The 19,129-nt window shown below is 37.8% G+C and overlaps 1 protein-coding gene across 1 annotated transcript in view; it reads left to right on the top strand.

Annotated features, from left to right (window-relative positions):
* Positions 1-19,129, top strand: part of TANK (TRAF family member associated NFKB activator) — a 50,487-nt gene that overhangs the window by 18,173 nt on the left and 13,185 nt on the right. The window contains exons 4-7 of the mRNA XM_060777785.2: positions 4,590-4,723; positions 14,515-14,694; positions 15,775-15,848; positions 17,975-18,093. Coding sequence (XP_060633768.2) covers positions 4,590-4,723; positions 14,515-14,694; positions 15,775-15,848; positions 17,975-18,093 — 507 coding nt within the window. The remainder of the gene's footprint in view (positions 1-4,589; positions 4,724-14,514; positions 14,695-15,774; positions 15,849-17,974; positions 18,094-19,129) is intronic.

Raw genomic sequence — 19,129 nt, 5'->3', positions numbered from 1 at the left:
CAAATTGGGTTTCTAGTGGTTTCAGTTCTGGAATATACTGTAGAAAAAAATGCAGTAAGTGCTTTAACCTTGTCAACTGATGGTGACTCAATGAATTTTGTAGGGTTTTTTAGGCATAGGAAATTTCAGAAGTGGTTTTGCTAGATCTTCTTTTGACATATCACCTGGTATTCACTGGCAGTCTTCCTTCCAAATATTAACCAGATCAGACAAGTGTCTTCAGGATATTGAGGCCAAGTGGACAGTTAAAGCTGCCACCACTTGTCTATGCATCAGTTTGCTTAGTTGGACATGGTGGATCAAATTGCAGGTCCTGGTGGGTTCTAATTAGATGTAGCTATGTTTGATTTTTCCAGGTTTGCAATGAGGGTAGAGATTATGCATTGTGACTTCACTTTACATTTTTTTAAATTTTGTGTCATAAATAAGTATAAAACTGATAAAATAGAGGGAGCACAAGCGGCTAAATCATTTTAGACCAAAACAGGCAACAGCAACCGCATTGTCTGTAGCTTTAAACAATTCCTCCTCTGGGCATTGTAAGCAGTCATACAGATGCGGAGTTCTTTGTTCTGCTCCACTTTCTTCTAGGTATTGCCATTTTGCCAGGTTGTCTTTTGATCTGCCCACTCCACTTCTGAGTCCGTTCCCGGACTTCCACGTTGCCCATTCTTGGTTTGCCCCTGGAGGAAGCCCCTTGTAGAGGGCCATCCAGTTGGAATTGCCTGGTTTAGCTGCCCAGAGGGATACTCTTGCTGCTGCTGGGGGAACATTAAGAGGATGTTAATCCTTCACTTTACATTAGAAATTAAGGATAGGTTTGGTACTAAACTGGGCTTCCTGAACACTTCCAGATGGATTCCTTGATGCCAGCCTAGGATTGGAATGTGCAAGTTTGGGTGGATGGCTATGTTAGAGTGGGGAGGTCAGTGCCGTTTGCTGCTCCATTCTGTTCTTTCCACCTTCTATTCAGCTTGCCCCTCCATTCATAAAGTTGATTAGTTTAGACCAGGGGTCCTCAAACTTTTTAAACAGAGGGCCAGGTCACAGTCCCCCAAACTGTTGGAGGGCCAGATTATAATTTGAAAAAAAAGCATGAATGAATTCCAGTGCACACTGCACATATCTTATTTGTAGTGCAAAAAAACACTTAAAAACAATACAATAATTAAAATAAAGAACATTTTAACTTATTAGTATTTCAATGGGAAGTGTGGGCCTGCTTTTGACTCATGAGATAGGATTGTTGTTGTTGTTGTGTGCTTTCAAGTCATTTCAAACTTAGGTTGACCCTGACAGAGGGCCGGGTAAATTACCTCGGAGGGCCATATTTGGCCCCCGGGCCATAGTTTGAGGACCCCTGGTTTAGACCATAGTGGTATTTTTGTTATATACATTTCACTCAGGAACCCATCTATATTATTGTATATTGTTACAGAGCAATAGCTTTGTCATGGCAGAGTGGCTACAGGGATTAAGTTTTGATGACAAACTTAAGGAATCCTTAATCAAAAACAGATCACTGTTTGAGGCTGGAGAATCTACCTCCAGCAACCCTAACACGGGTATATCTATAAGAGAGTATGAAAGATTAAAACGTAGGGAAATCAGATTGGATCTACATGCATCTACACCGGCGGAATATATTGGAGCCAATAGGATACCCAGGGGACTACGGATTTTCAAACCTCCAGGAATGTTTCAGGATGATGTGTCCTTTAACCAAAAGGATTTAATGCTTCTTCTCATTTCACGTTCAAATGAAGAGATTACCAATGTGAAAACTCAATCCCAGGATTTGCTAGGGAAACTCAATTCGGATGATAATTGTGGTATTTTTGTTATATACATTTCACTTAGACCATAGAGTATCAGTCCGTTATGGTTTTGAAATGTACTAAAAAGATATTTGAAGCATACTTCTATGTGTGCATGCACATTGTGCACACTTTTCTTTAACTGTACCAGATATTTTTTTAAAAACACACTTTGGAGGCTATGTAGCTTGCTTGAAGAGAAAGAATTACACTATGTAACATATATTTTGTTCCTGAGTTATAAATATCATTTCCTAATTGGAAATCCATCATAAACAAGTAAGGTTGGTGGGGACGAGGAGCAGGGCCTTCTCAGTGGTGACCCCTCACCTGTGGAACTCACTCCCGGGGGAAATTAGGGCATCAACATCCCTCCTCTCCTTCAGGAGGAAGGTAAAGATGTGGTTGTGGGACCAGGCTTTTGGGCAATCTGACAACTAGATAAGGACAACCAGACGAATAGGACTGACAGGACTAATAGTTGTGGAATTGGAATTTGAACTATGAGATAGCGAACGCTGACCATTAATGAGGAGAAATTGGTTTGTATTGGTTTTATTGGTTGTAATGCAAGAATTGTTGTTAATTGTTAATTGATGTTATTTTGTTTTATTGCTGTTATGTGATACGGGCATCGAATTGTGCCTTGCTTTTGTAAGGGGTGAGAAGGGCAGGGTAGAAGTAACCGAAATAAATAAATAAAAACATGGATAAAGTTTATTAAACTGCAAAAACCTTGTTTTTGTGGGGCATCCTGCAGCACATTTTGCTATAGTTTAGAGTCTCAACGAATTCAACATAGTTTGTGGTAGCCACAAAAACAAAGTTTCTCGAACATAACAACTACTTTCAAAGTAAGTACTGCACAATTAATCAGGAAATAGCACTTTTATACCAGGAACAGAAAATGTTTAAAATTTTGTTACATAGTGTTATCCTTAAATACTTTTTGGGGACCATGTATTTGTTGTCTTGAGTTTCTTCAGGTTGTTTATGTAACTAAAGGACTTTGACCATTAGTGTAGTAATTGGGAAGTTAGGAGGAGCTCAAAGCATACCTCAAACTGGAGCAACAGTTTGGACTGAGAAAAATATTAGAAGCTAGATGTTGAAAGGAAGGATTCTATCCTTGGTATGTCCTGATCTCTTGCTTTCCTTCAAAAGTAAGTCAATTCTTTACTAAGGTTCAGAGCAGAATTCATAAAAAGGACTATTTTACTACAACTCCCGGACTCCCCTCAACTTGGAGGATTCTGGGAGGAGTTGCCAAGAGAGCAATATCAACAAGCCTTGCCTCAGGACCTAGATTTGGAAACCTAACCTCTGACTTGAGAAGCAATTAATGGCTGCTGGTTGTGATTACTCAGTCATGAGGAAAAAGCAAACTGCATATATTTGCAGATGCTTTTTCAAAATTGCTGTCACTTCATATATTGGTTCTGAATTTATACCCCATGGCTCTCATTAAATCCTGCTTCCAGGCAAGGAGGCTATGTGGGGGCAGATGGGGGAGGACAGATGAATAGAGAAAAGGGAAGTGCGACAAGCTAAAAATAAAGGGTGGGGAAGTTGACATTGAAGAGAAAAGAAGAACAAGGAATGAAGGAAACATATTCAAGGGTAGCTGCATTGGCCATGGCATGAAATGAAGCAAAATTCATAATTCACAAAAGACCCATACGTTTATTGGCCAACCAAAATGCAGAAACTCCACTGGCTTCTTCATCTAGTATAATTCTGATCTTGTATAATTATCATCAGGCATGATTTTTAACATTTTTTCCTGACAAAGAAGTCAGTAGAGCTTTGAAAGCTTTCGTGATGAATGAAGGGTTTAGATAGTTTGGGGAAAATTATACATGAAAAAAGCACTTCACTTCAGCATTTTTCTGTCCCTAAATGATATATCTTAAGGCTGTAATGCAGAGTTTCTCAACCTTCCTAATGCCGTGACCCCTTAATACAGTTCCTCATGTTGTGGTGACCCCCAACCATAAAATTATTTTCGTTGCTACTTCATAACTGCAGTTTTGCTACTGTTATGAATCATGATGCAAACATCTGATATGCAGGATGTCTTTTCATTCACTGGACCAAATTTGGCACAAATACCTGATATGCCCAAATTTGAATACTGGTGGGGTAGCAGAGGATTGATTTTGTCATTTGGGAGTTGTAGTTGCTAGGATTTATAGTTCACCTACAAGTAAAGAGCATTCTGAACTCCAACAACAATGGAATTGAACCAAACTTGGCACACAGAACTCCGCTGACCAACAGAAAATACTGGAAGGATTTGGTGGGTATTGACCTTGAGTTTTGGAGTTGTAGTTCACCTACATCCAGAGAGCAAAATGGACTCAAACAATGATAGATCTGGACCAAACTTGGCACGAATATTCAATATGCCCAAATGTGAACACTGGTAGAGTTCGGGAGGAAATAGACCGCGACATTTGGGAGTTGTAGTTGCTGGGATTTATAGTTCACCTACAGTCAAAGAGCCCCTTGAATCCCACTGATGATAGAATTGGGCCAAACTTCCCACACAGAACACTCATGACAAACAGAAAATACTGTGTTTTCCAATGGTCTTTGGCAACCCCTCTGACACCCCCTCGCGACCCCCCCCCCCGGGGTCCCAACCCCCAGGTTGAGAAACACTGCTGTAATGCAATTCACAGTTAAGTGTGCTTTAATCCTAGAGCAAATACTCCTGTAAAAACAGATTGCATCCTGATAAGTTGGTTTATTTGTTCAAATATTTTCTAGACCATCCTTCTAGCACCAAAGTCACAGTACCAGAAGATAGCGAAACAAGAAGAAATGGCACTTTACCGAACTTAGATTGTGATCAGCTCCGTGAAAAGTTGAAGCTGGCAATGCAGAGAGAGAAGCTTTTAAAGGTATGATACTTTTTACAGGGCACGTGTTTTAAAAACGTGAATGAGAGCACACTTAACATCTCTACTTAAACCTCATGACAGTCCAGGAATGAGTAAAATTTGGTCCAGGGACTGCTCTATGATTGATTTTGCAGACCCTTAGTTCCTTCAGACACCCTGGACTTCTTTGACCAAGCAAAAATCTAAAGTGTGTTTCTGGAAATGTCCAGAAGTTGCAATCTGACTTTTCAGTTGCTTCCAGTGCTCCTGCACCCATATCTTGGGTACCATGCAAGAAGAGTGTAAATAAATAAACATTTATATATTTATTTACTTACTATATTTATATCCTACCTTTCTCGACCCCAAAGGGGACTCAAGGTGGCTTACAGCATAGGCAATAATTCAATGCCATAAATTATAATTTATCTAATAGTAATATAATTAATAATATTGAATGTTTGCCATATATGTTGGAAACCGTCCTGAGTCCCTTCGGGAAGATAGGGTAGTCTATAAATAAAGTTTTATTAGTAGTAGTAGTAGTACTAATTCAACTTTTCAAAAAACAACAAGATTTCCTACAAACTTATTAACTGCAGATGGTTGCTTTATCTAAGCCCCTAAAAGTGTTATTACCATAATCTTAACTAGGGGATCCTTTAAACACACTAATGTCAAACCATGAATTGCAAAGCTGTCTAGTTTCCATAAAGCATAATGAAGACTAACTGCAATGTAAGAGCCAGATGACATGTTAACTGGAGTTAATCAAAGAATGAGGCAAAAACTTCTGAAATTCTGACCAGCTGCATAGGAAAAAGAAAGCACTAGATAGGAATATGTGAGTCCAGAGCCCATGAGATTAAATTATATCCAAATATAGACAGTGGATGCTCATTATTGTTTCCCTTTCTATTAATAAGCATGATCGAAAATCAAATATCAAGCTGTGCATACCTTGGTGACCCAGTAGGATTTCCATGTTATCCTTTTTAACCAAAGTGTTGAAGTTTGCTACGTGTCTAAAACATGAGAGATCTCATTGCAGCAAACATGCAGAACTACTGTGGGAGGAACTGGGATGATAGCGTGGGTACAAACTGCCTGATATAAAGATGAATGATGCAAGGTTTTTTTAGGCGCTCTTGCTTTGCTTTAGGTGTTTATCATTCATCACACTATGCATTTCAGTTCAATTAAAAGTTTGTTTTTAAATAATTAAGAATAAGCTTTTAATAGTAGTACAACCTGGAAGCAAGATTAGTCATAGAACTGGGATGTTGGGGAAAACTCTGCTCTTTTTATGTTTACATGTTTGTGTGGTTTAAAATTGCATGTTGTTATCCAGAGTGTTGCTTTTACATACAGTTCCCCGTAAAACCGAAAACATATATATCTCTTTTAAAATAAAGTTCATGGCTTCATTATATGAAGCATTGTCATCATTATAAATCTGTTTAAAAGCATCCAGATTCCTACTTGTTCCTCTTTTCTAGTGTTGTTTACTAGCTATTGATAAACTTCTCTGAATTAACAGAAAATTAATATTTTCTTATGCAGACAAATGTCTTTATACATAAATGTCTTTGTATACACAGTATGCAAGTCCATTTTGCTCAAATTTGCTCTATAGGTAGTCCAGACAGGCCCTATTCCCCAGGATATGATCCCAGGTTTTTTCTGTTTATCCCAAGTTATCTGGCAATGTGGACTCATAAAATCAGATCCTGGGATATAGGGACTATGTGGAAGGGCGCTTAGTCATACATTTTCAGTATCTGTATAGGAGCCCCCAGTGGCACAAAGGGTTAAACCCTTGTGCCGGCAGGACTGAAGACTGACATGTTAGAGGTTTGAATCCAGAGAGAGCGTGGATGAGCTTCCTTTGTCAGTTCCAGCCCCTCATGCGGGGACATGAGAGAAACCTCCCACAAGGATGATAAAACATCAGAATATTAGGCCGTCCCCTGGGCAACGTCCTTGCAGACAGCCAATTCTCTCACAACAGAAGCGACTTGCAGTTTCTCAAGTGGTTTCTGACATGAAAAAAGTGTCTGTATGCCATCCCACAGCATCCAAACCAATTGCAGACGGCCAATTCTCTCACACCAGAAGCAACTTGTAGTTTCTCAAGTTGCTCCTGACACGAAAAAAAAGTGTCTGTATGCCATTCCGCAGTATCCAAACCAATTCTGGTGTTGTTTCATTGGACAATTCTTTCAAGAGTCTGCATTGCAAGATTCCAAGACAATCTCCCTTTTAAGGAAAGCTCAGCACAAGATCCAGGCTTCAGCAACAGAGCTGTATTGTATACTTCTTTTCTTTAGTTGAGAATCATTTTGCTAGGGTTTGTTTGTTTGTTTTTGTTGTTATTGTTTTGTATTTCTGTAGATCTTACACTTAGCTACATCTGAAGAGGATTGCAAAATCTGTCTATTCAAATTGAGCTAGGAACATTGCATTTCTGACAGTTCAGCAATCTTTTAAACAATGTACCTACTTTGTCAAATTAGTGACAGTTGGTAATTATGTTGTAGAAATCTGATTTGAGAGCAAAACAGCCTCTCCCTCTCAACAACATTTACAATTGCCACTTCACAAATATGAAACTGAAAATAAAACAGAAAATCCCATTAGAGTAGGAGGCTACTGATTTCAGCGGGGTTTGGTACCAAAATCAGTGGTCTCATCTCCTGATGCCATATTTGTCTTTCATTTCCAGACACACAGCCACTGAGCTGACTTACTATGGTAATATCACTTAATAGTGAGCATTTTTTTCCTTTCATATTTATTCATTTTTAAGACTAAACTATTCAGTGGGTCTGTTTAGTTCTTCTCATGCTTAGGTGTCTTAGAAGCTGGAAGAGATTCACATTAGTTCTAGTGTATACTCCCCGAAATGTGTCATTAGCGGTCCATACATATGAAAATAAGTCATCCTATCTTCAATAGCCCTTCTCAGGTTTTACAGACTCAAGGCTGTTGCTTTTCTTCCAGCTATCCATGCAATATTCTGATTGATTCTATTTACACCAGTGGTTCCCAACCTGTGGTCCACAAGAACTGAAATATGATTCCGTGACCTCTACGTTACTCTACCGTTGCAACAAAAATAACTTGTCTCACAAAACCTTCTTATAGTGCTGAGGCTTATTAAATATGTTGGACGAGCAGTTGGCGACTACTTGATGGCATGTGTTCTGTATTAAAAACTAGAGCTGATGTGGTCTATCCAATGCAGTTTTCTGAATCAGCACCCCTATTAACCAAACCAAATCTAAAGTTGAACAAAAATTGATTTGTAACCCTTTTGGTACTAATGTTGGAGAGTGGTCCCTGGTCAAAGTTGTCCCTGGTCAAAGTTAATGTTTTCTTTGACAAGCAATGGAGCCTCAGTGGCACAGTGGGTTAAAGTGCTGAGCTGCTGAACTTGCTGACCTGAAATTAGGGTTCATCTTAAAAGCAATGGTGTCTTACAATTGAAGAAATATGGTATATAAACTACAGAATGTGTGTGTGTATGCGCATGGGGAGGCGCATGCATGGGAGCCTCTTGTTGTGGCTCACTTTGAGCCTGAGTTTTCTGAGCCTGAGTTTCCTCAGGACGAGGAGGAGGATGGGTTACAGATTTCTGAACATGTCCCTGTTATTCAGGCAGACAGTGTTGATTCTGAAGAAGAGACAGCACTTCTGTTTCCCAGAGAAAGGAATGTTGTTTTAGATGAAGATAGTGAAACTTCACAGCTGAAGGTGGAAGAGTCGGCTCCATCTGGGAATTCAGTGCTTCTCGGTTCTCAGGGTGACCAGTCCCAGATAATGAGTTATCTGGCCTTGAAGATGGTGGAGATTTGATTAGGGAGGACCGTTTGCAATTAAGGGCTTGCCAACAAATGGGAAGTTCGAGGTCAACGTAATGCTTTCATGTTAGGGAAACATATTTAACGATCCGATTGAAGTCTATCCTTTGTCAGTGCAATGTTGCTTACACCCTGTTAACTTCTCTGAAATTACCTTGGCTTTTGGGGAAAGCTTCTAGCTCTTTGGGACTTTGGTTTTGATCTTGATTTTGGGGATCTTTTCGTGCTGCCATGGATTCTTGTTTAACCAATGCTAAAGGATTATACTTCATGTTATTTGCCTTTGGATCTTGGGAACTTTGCCTTTGCATTTAAGACTCAGTTTTGGCTATTGAACTTTTGCAACTTTACTTCTATGTTTTTGATTTTGCTTTTTCCTCAGTAAACTACAAAACCTATAGCCTTGGTGTGTGGTGGTGTCTTGAGCAAGGTGAATCCTATAAACTAGTGATAACCTGGGAGCTGGTAGATTCGTAATCTCTAGCAGGCGGCCAGGAAAGAAATAAGTTTTTTGTGTCCATTTGTGGACCCAAGCAAGTCTCCAGAACATAGAGAAAACAATGTGTCTTCCACAACAAGAAGCTTAAGAAGCACTGATTTAGAGCCATCAGCTTTAGCCCATATATTTTCTTTTCAGGTTTGAGTTTGAAAATGTGTGCCTTTTAACTTCTCAGGGTTCGTATTACTAAAACATAGTTGGTGGTTTTATCCCACATTTGTTGCTCTCCCATTGGAAAAATAGATTGTTAGACTTTTCAAAAGGCCTTGACAGTATAGATTACTGCTAGAAACAGAACATAATAGATATCATCTATATTTTGTGGCCTCAAACAAGTCTGTTTCTAGTAAGTTTAACAAGTTGATCTTCAGTCCAACACAAATACCTTGATTTGGATTCAGACTGAGTTATGCCTTGAGAAGATCCATTGAAATTAATAAGACTTACGTACATCATTACTTGACTTTAAAAATCATCTGTATTTCAGTTAATCAACTCTGTGCATAACCTAAGTCCAACTGCAATCTAACAAAGATCTTAGGAACACATTATACATTACATTTTTAAGAATAAATCTGTTGTAGTGCAGCCTGAGGCAGCCTGAGGCTGCTGGGTTCACTGATGATTTAGAGAGGACTATGGGATTTCCTTCATTACTTTGTGGCTGGGGCACAAAGTAATGAAGATTCAAGATTCAATGAGAAACTTGACTAAGAAAGTGCAGGGTTTCAAGGTCAATCAGAGGAGCCAGAAACTGCAACATTAGATAAGGAGTCAGGTGAAGAGTTAAATGATATGGAAGGCTCCCAGGAAGAAACACCTGGAGCTGTGGAAATCAACAAAAGTCTTGGTTTACAGATCAGAGCAGAAAATGGGCAGTGCCGGTCAGAGTGATTATGTGGGAAAGTTGTAGAAAAAATTCATGGGTAAAGGAATTATTTCATGGGTGCCTATTAAATATTGCCTAAGGCAATGTAGCATTCAAGTAAGGTACTAGGTCTGAGTTCTTGTTTCAAGTAAGCCTTGGTTTTGGATTTAAGTATCTTGGAAGTGTTCTATGTTCTTGTTTTTGTATTCCTGCTCAAGTTTTACTAAGTATACCTTTTGCTTGTGGACTATGCTGTACTTGTGATTTTTGGTTACTCCTGGATTGTGTTTCCTTTAGATCTGTATGAGATATTTGGTTTACTGTTTGGCTGTCACCTATTGCTAAACCTTTTTTGGGTTATGCATCTTCTTTCTTTATTCCTGATTTTTTCATATAATTTTTATGTGTTTTTACAATAAACTATTCGCTTATACTCTGGACTCTTATGTGGTGCTGTGGTCATAGGGGTTTCCAGGCCTGGGGTACAACAAAACCTCAAATATAAATTGGGAATGGACCGAACAGGCATTTAGAGACAGCTACTCTTGTCAGGACAACGCAGATGCTGTGGAGTTTTGTTGTCATCGTGTAATGCTTGAATTGATCCTAAACCCTGGAGAAAACACAAACTGAATGTATATGACATCAAAATACTTGGTAGTGCTGTACTATCTGCTCTTGACTGCTTTCTTTCTCTTGCATTTGAGCCATCTCTGTGTTCAGTTGTACTTTGCACTTCACAGTAAATCTCTCTTTCATGCTGCTGTTTTGTATGGTCTTCAATTTGCATAGTGCATAAGAAGAACCAAAAAAAGTAAAGATTGAGCCCTACCATGAGAATCACACAGTCTAAAATTGAACACTAAAAAGGCAATGTAAGGACAGGAAAAGATAGAAGCAAGGGAGAAAATAGCATTCAGTTACTTGTATTTCATTCCAGTTTCATTCGAAAATTATCCTACTTAGAGCGTTGGGCATAAAATCTTCCCAATGGGCTTTCAGGAAGAAATTGAAAGAAGAGAAAAACAGCATCACAAAGGAGAATTCTGGAAGAAAGGACAGAATCATTTGAGGATGTGGAAGACATTTAAATGGGTCAAGGTTTCTGAAACAAGAAAATATATGTCTGCCTCTTTTTCCTTTTTGTTTTACGTCCCATTTCTGCATTGTGTTGCTTCTACTATTTTAGCCCCAGCGTCATTTTCTCTTACACACTCCAATTCTATCCAGTCTTTGGCTCCACACCCAAATTTCTTTCTGTTTGTCATCTCTCCAGAATGATCAGCACTAACTTTTGACCTTTTTTTTCTTAAAAAATCCATAGATTGCTCTGAAATACACCTTTTCTCTGTTAATTTTGTTTACTCTTTATTTTGTATTGTATATTCAGTTAGTTTGAGTACAGGTGGTAATAATACATTGGATCTTTAGCGTTTATATGGATAGACTCAAGCAGTCTAGCAAATAACAAGGAAAAGGGAACAAGTATCAGTAAACAAAGGAAATAAAAGGATTAACGGTAAAACATTGGGCTAGGAGAAGGGAATGTTTTGTGGTCAAAGAAGTCTACTTTTGAACAAAATCTGTGTTCACTTATAGGAGACATTTAATGGTCAGTTGATTGTAGTTTTAAGAAGCAAGTTATCTGAACATTGTTCACTACTCTGATTTGCTTTCTTCTACTTCTCTCCAGCTATTTAATTAATTAATAGAGAAGTGTGAACAAAGTATAGTCCTAATATGCTTTTTTTCTTAGAGTCAAAATAGATTCTTTCCTTCTAGCTACATCACAGTTTATCCCCAGAGCGATTTGACTGCTCCCCATTTTGTTTTACTCTATAATAAATCTGTAGTAAATCTTCTCTGGGCAGTACCCCCCCCCCCCAAATGCATGTGAATATATAATAATAAAGAATGTCACATCTTTGTGTTTTTAAGTCTGTCTCATGATGGAGGTCTGCTTTAAGCATACAAACATGGAATTCTGTATTCTCTATGAATTTGTGCAACCTGAGGTTCTTGGTATTTTTAAAATTTGAATATTTTAAGCCACGTTTGGAGAACATGCAAGGTCTATGTGTACTTCTGGCAGGCAGGAGGCATCAATTTGTCCTTGTTTTAAGTGGTAACACTGAATTGTGGTATGGGGATGAACAGCAGTGTGTTTTCCCCCATGTAAACCCTGGCTTCTTACTTTATTTTTTTCCAAAGTGGGGAGTAACTATACTGTAGTCCTGCCAAACTCACAAAAGTGACATGAGAGAAACAAGAGAGTAATTGAGCAGAGTTTTTTTAAAAACGATGAGTGGAAACACCAGTAGGTCAACATTTTATGAATTGTTTACGTTAGGATGATGTTTTAATGATGTTGTAAGCCGCCTTGGGTCCAACTGGTGAAAAGTGGGGTAAAATGCCTCAAATAAATACAATGAAATAAATAAAACAGCCCTATTTCTACCCTTAGGATTGTGATGCATTTCAGATAGGCCAGCTTTTGGTAATAGCAATGAATGAAAGGCTGCTTTTCCCACATAGTAGTAGTAGTAGTAGTAGTAATAATAATAATAATAACAACAACAACAACTTTATTTATACCCTGCTACCATGTCCCGGAGGGCCTTGGGGTGGCTCACAAATCTCTCAAAGGTGCAAACACACAATATACCAAAAGAGTAAAGACAACAACACAAAGCAACAACAACTAACATAAACGTCACAGGACCTCCCTAATTAAGATCAATAAAATGCAACAATAGTTACGGAATACAAAACACTGCAATCAATATCAGTCTCATTTTACACTGTGATTCTGGATGTGCCTTCAAGTCACCTGTCAACTTTTGGTGACCTCATAAGTTTCATAAGGTTTTCTTAGGCAAGGAGTACTCAGAGGTAGTTTTACCAGTTCTTTCCTCTGAAATATACCCTACAGTGCCAGAATTAGGTTCCACTGAGCTGGGAAACCAGTGTAGGATTGCAACTGCAATCTCAATAATTGTTTTTTCCCCCTAAAATGAAAATATGAAAAATGACAAGTTTGTTTCAGATGTATTTGGCTATCGTTGAATGTCTCCTGTTGCTTTGCAGAAGCTAGAAATTTTGACTTGGCATTGTCATTGTCATTTCCCATTTACTCTGTAATACGTCTGTATCTGTCAGTCTATCCAGTGTGATTTTAATCAGACACACTGGCTTCATGACTGTTCTTTTCACAGTAAAATTATGGCAGCCTTGCATCTATTTAAGCTGGAATCTTTGTCTCTCAAAAATGGACAATTTTGTTGCTTCTTGTATAATTATAACTTTTGCTACTTTTTTTTCCTTGCTGGAGGTATCTCCATTTTGGTACAGACATTCATCATATACAATATAATAGTAATAGCTTCACAATATAGGAGAGAGGTAGTCTTTTTAAAAAAACAAACAAACATCAATTTCTTTATCTTTCAAGCTTTATAGCTTGAGTCTTGCATAATCCTAAATTATTAATTGCTAAAAAGCTGCATTGTTGTTCTAGAAATTACAATCCTTGAAGACTATTGTCACCTCCTTTAAATGCACTTCTCCTTGATTCTAGCACATTCAGAAACTAATTAATATTAGTGAATAGAGTACATAAATTAAATGAGACAGCATCTCCTGCATTTAAAAGTACTAATTTGAATGCCATTGGCGGGAGCCTTTTATATATCCCAAACAGTACAAGGTTGTTTTGAATAATGGTCCGTAGGGAGACATAGTCACATGTTGCAGTAAATGGTTTTTAATTATTTCAGCCTAACATGATGGTGTAATGAGTGCAAGATTGATTTTATTTAGCAATTTTAAGGGAAGGCAGATTAGATCTTGCCAAATGCCAGCATAGTCCTGTATCCTTTCTCTTGAAGTGGACTACTCTGTTCTAGGCAACTCAGAAGCATGATACGAGGACAATAACATCCTCCGGCTTATGTTTCCAAGCCATTGATGTTCAGAAGCATGCTGCCTTTGATCCTGGAGGTGATCTATGTTAGATCTAGATCCTTGCCTCCCCTCTGCATAATTTTGAATAACCTTTTTTAGAAAGCCATTATGTGATGCCAATTGCCAAATGTGGTGGATAATTCCATACTTCACATTGTGTAATGTGTGGGGAAATATCTTCAATCTAGTTTTCATGTTAGATAAACCTAGATTTGTTTTCTCTGCATCATGTATTATTTTATATACTTCTATATTAACTTCCCTCCATATATTCTGAACTAACAAATCCCTGGCATCATAATTTCTCCTTACTTAAACTCAGTCATCCTTTAGTTGCCATTTTCCATGCATTCTCCAGTCGGACAACATAGTATCTAGAACTGTATATCAAATTCCTATCATTTTTGCAGCATAGATTTATGTAAAAGCGTTTTGATATTAGTAGGATTTGAAGGGGTGTTCCTTATCTTTCTTAATGATCCCTAACATGAAATTTGCCTTTCTCACAGCTTTTTCACATATTGCAATGTTTAATTTAGCCAACAACCGTCTATTCTGTAAAAGCATTCCACAAACTCAGAGTCTCGACCAACTGTTTTGTTTTCCTCCCTTGTTTTAGGAACAATTGGAGAGTGAGAGTGTAAAATTAAAGCAAACTGAAGAGGAGAATAATTTAAAGGAAAAGAAATTTGAATCTATTATCACCATCAAAGAAGATGAAATAAGGCACCTGAAAAAGCAGCTAAAAGAAATAAACGAAGCGCAAAATTACATGCAAGTAGCAAGATACGAAAAAGAGGTAAAAATCTTAAAAGAGGGATTCAAATATTTGCAAATGTCTAAATCTCTCTCTTTCTCTGCATCTCACATAATATCATTTGTAGGGGGGATCTTGATGTCATAGGATATAAATTAGTTTCATAAACCATAAATTAAATGCACTTTGTGCTCTTGAAAATATGCATACTTTTCCCCCCCTCCAACCCCAGTTGGGTGCAGCTATCTTTTGGGTGTCAATATTACTTGGTTGTGTATATTTTGTAAAGAGTAAATGCCAAGTGGTCTTCTTACCTTTTGGTTGTGAACACCATTTCAGAAAGCAAACGCACAACCTGCCTTGCCTGCTTTTCCTTCTAAAACCATGGTGGCTGCACTTGCTAGGCAACTTTTTACATTTTGAAAGCCACACAAAAGGTAGATTATTGTTAACAACTTTAGCTGTTGGCTTTACAATAAAACGCCCATGTAATACTGGGCTAATCCACAAGGTGGTACTCAAATATAATAACTGCTTTTCATGCCTGGTTGAAAATGTGTACGGAAGAATCTGACACACAGTTTTAATGGTAATTTTCTACTAGAAGGGAAATGTGTCTATATGCATACAATAAATATATAGACCGATCAACATTAGTTCTTCTGTCTGTCAGCATATGTTTGAAAAAGGCTGTAGAAAATATAATACACAGCTAAAATATGTGGAAAAGGATTGAATAATAAAAGCTCATACTAAATAGAAATGAATTACTGAAAAACTACAGAAAACATATTTAAAAGGTACGAACTATTGGAGTTTCTGAAATTACAAATGTATAAGCAGTTTGGTTAATATATTACAGCATGACTGGCACTTCTCAGTTAACGCAGCATCAAGCATCTAAATACTTTAGGCGTGTTAAATGAAGAAGTGGTATATTCAATTTCCAAACCATTTTAATATTTTGTTTTAATTCAGTAAAAAAGGAAAGAGGCAAGTGTAGTGCCACTGCAAAGTTGTTACTATATTTACCTGTTTAATATATTAATTCACATAAAGGAATTTTGTTAGGTTGCTATAACACAAACATCCTTGCTTTCATACCTTTGATCTTTTTTAAAGGCAAGGAATGAAAAACCTTCTTCATCTAGGCAGGATTTATCTTCAGGGCCCTTTGGTGCAGCTGTTTATGAAAGGTATATCACTTTTTCTTTTTTAAAAGGGGGACTTGTTTTTGGCAATTATTTCTTGTTTAACCTTGCGATCCAGTTTTTAAAGTCACAAATGCTTTATTGCTCTTCTTTGGTCTTCTCCAATGCTCAGTTATTAAATATGATGCCAGGAAATCGTGTTTAAGCACCCAAAGATTGAATTCAATGATAAACCTGTTGTCCTTGAATGCTGTTTGGGGGAATGGGGGATAGTTGTGTTATAAATTCCACCACAAAACATCCAAATGAATGGCTATTTAAGCCTGTTTCATAAATTGCATTATTGTTGTTATTATTATTATTATTATTATTATTATTCCTTGCTCTTCTCTCCTCAAGGCTTGAGGCAGGATACAACATAATTTAAAAACACAAATAAAAATATAAAACAATTAAAACACATATGTTATATGACATAGACCAAATATTAAAACACATTAAAATCATTTATACCAAATAAATGACATTTTAAAAATTCATAGTTTATAATTGACAGGGTCTTTAATTCTCTTTTAAATTGTGACAGTTCATTTAGCTGTCAGAGCTCTTCTGGCAGGTCATTCCACAATACTGGGGTGGCCAATGAAAAAGTTCTCTAGGGGACAGTTGTTACTTGGGTTCTGTCTGATTGGAGTAGACCATCCCCCGAGCATCCAAGTGTCTGGGGTAGATTGTACAAGAAAGTATGGTTCACATTCTGAAGTTACCCTAATTGAAATTGAAGAGAAAACATAGTCAGAATGGAAAGGTGGATGACTCTCCATGCCCTGAAGCATTCATGTGTCCAGTAAGTGTGCCTCTACCTAAAGTTGGAGGACTTAAAGATGGTACTGCATGCACTGGTAACCTCATGGTTGGATTCTGCAATGTGCTTTACACTGGGCTACCTCTGTATCCAATTCGTACAAGGCAGATTGGTTACAGGAACATCCAGGAGTGAGCACATCACCCCTACAGTATCGCCTTCTCCTGTACAAGCCCCCCCAAACACTGAGGTACTGTGGGGAGTGGCTACTCCAACCAACCAGAACCCGACTGGCAACCGTCACCCAGAGGACCTTTTCATTGGCCACCCCAAGACTGTGGAACGACCTGCCAGAAGAGTTCCAACAGCTAAATGAGCTGTCAGAATTTAAGACACAATTTAAGATCTATCTCTTCCAGCAGGCCTAGTCAGTCAGTTTTAATCATGAATTTTAATCTTACATTTTATTGGTATTGTCAATCTTTTTCCTGTGTATTTTAGCAGTGTTATATTTTATCTGTGTTTTAACCATGTTGTACCTGGCCTTGAGCCACAAGGAGAGATGGGTAACAAATCCATCATCATCATCATCCTTATCCCTACCAGAGTCTCACAATGGCATAGCTTTGAGCTGACTTCTCCCTCCATGCCATCATTCAAATTAGAGAAGTTCCATCATTGTGGAAATTGTTTTTGCCCTCTTACATTGTGAAGGTTCAGATCCTGACAACCATGCCATATACACTACTATCATCATTTCCACACCGATATCTTTAAACACTGCATAGTTTGAAGAATTTAACTAAGCATGTCTGTTGATGATGCCCAGTATAATTGTGTGGTATTGACGGGAGGAAAGACTCTCCTAATAGCTTTCAAGGGTGAATGGCAGGAAAGTTCTCAAGATTCGTTGTGCTTTTAATACTGAGTACCAACACAGCTGTGACATAGAGCTCTGTTCTCAAATTTCTTAATATTTTTATTAAACTTAAAAGCAAACTGTAAAGCAAGATTTATCTATAAACATCATTAGCCCAGTACAGATTCATCTACTTTGTTACTCAATCTGAATAAGACAATTGCAGTATTGGTTTGGAGAGACATTACAGCAGAAAATTGCTGAACCCTTCTTCCCCCAGGAATAAATTATTGCTTTAAAAATTGAGAGAGCACACCACACATTTCCAATATCATTCCTTTTTGTCCCTGAGTCTGGCTTCTGATATGGTGTCAGAGTTCCCTCCCAGGAATATGTTTGCTATGGAACTGGTTTAAGAAAACCACCTACAATAGTAGATACTAACATGACCATGTCTTTGAATATAGAATAGTACAGTACTTTACATTTAAAATCCTTCATTTTTAGGGATGAACTGGAGACTGTTTTCTGGAGCATGAAGGAAGAATTTTACCGCATCCGCACATTAGCAAGAGCACAGACAGACCAGCTGAGTAAATTTAACATACGAAGAGAACCTGCAACTGGTATTGTTTTACTGCATATCTTCTTGCGTAATCTTGCTCTTTCAACTGAATGCTATGCGTTGTTGTTGTTGTTGCTGTTGTTGTTGTGTTACTGTGCCACTTATTTGTGTCTTGCCCCTTTCTATCGTGTCATGTAGTGCTCTATGGAATTATGGAATAATCCCACATGACTTTTATCCTACATGAAACTAAAACGTATGTGAGATTTAACTTACTAGGAAGGAAGCTACTGCTTGCTCTATCTGTCTTGATCTTTCTACCTCCAAGCAGTACTTGGAAACATTACTTGTGGACCAAAGCTTCTGGGAATTGAAGTTCCAGAAATGAATTTTTGCAAGCTCTGTTTTTAGCACAGTAAGAATTCTTGCTTCGCAAGCGAATGCTGTAGTCACACTCACCCTGCCCCATTTGCTGTACAGGAATTGTATTCATGCAAGAAAAGAAAAAAAAAACATGATGAGTAGTGCTGACCTGTAGTTATTTTGCTAAAAGCAAACATATATTGAGATCTGTAAATCTGGTGTTACTCATGGTATGGAAAGCATCCATATCAAAGAGCCTTTTTGTGCCTGCGATGTGTTTTGCAGCCTTCAAGAGACACATCTCGAAGCATAACGCTATGGTCACAGAGCACAACCTGAAATGTTCAGTTTTGGTTGGAATAAGAAAGGCAACAGTACCAATCTGTACTGTTCATTCCTTTTAGTAGCACTTGCACAATAATATTCTGAATGATTGCATCCGTGTAAACAATTACTGTATTTTGGTTTGGAGATGAATACTACTTAATCTCTTTCAAATCCTTTCCTTCTATCAATCAGTAAGATAATGTCTGTTAGATAAGACTATGGACTATCTAATCCATAATGCCACACCAGTAACTGATAATAGGAAACTCACAGTCATGAGTCCCAACTGCAAAATTTGATTAATTTCTGTTGTATCATGTTTTCTACTATTTACCAGCAAGTGCACATAGCTTCTGATATCAAAATGTTTACATGTGACTTTAGAAGCTATTGCATTTTAGCAATGA

This window comes from Anolis sagrei, chromosome 1, assembly GCF_037176765.1.
Source record: "Anolis sagrei isolate rAnoSag1 chromosome 1, rAnoSag1.mat, whole genome shotgun sequence".
NCBI lineage: Eukaryota > Metazoa > Chordata > Lepidosauria > Squamata > Dactyloidae > Anolis > Anolis sagrei.
This window is presented reverse-complemented; position numbering and strand designations above follow the sequence as displayed.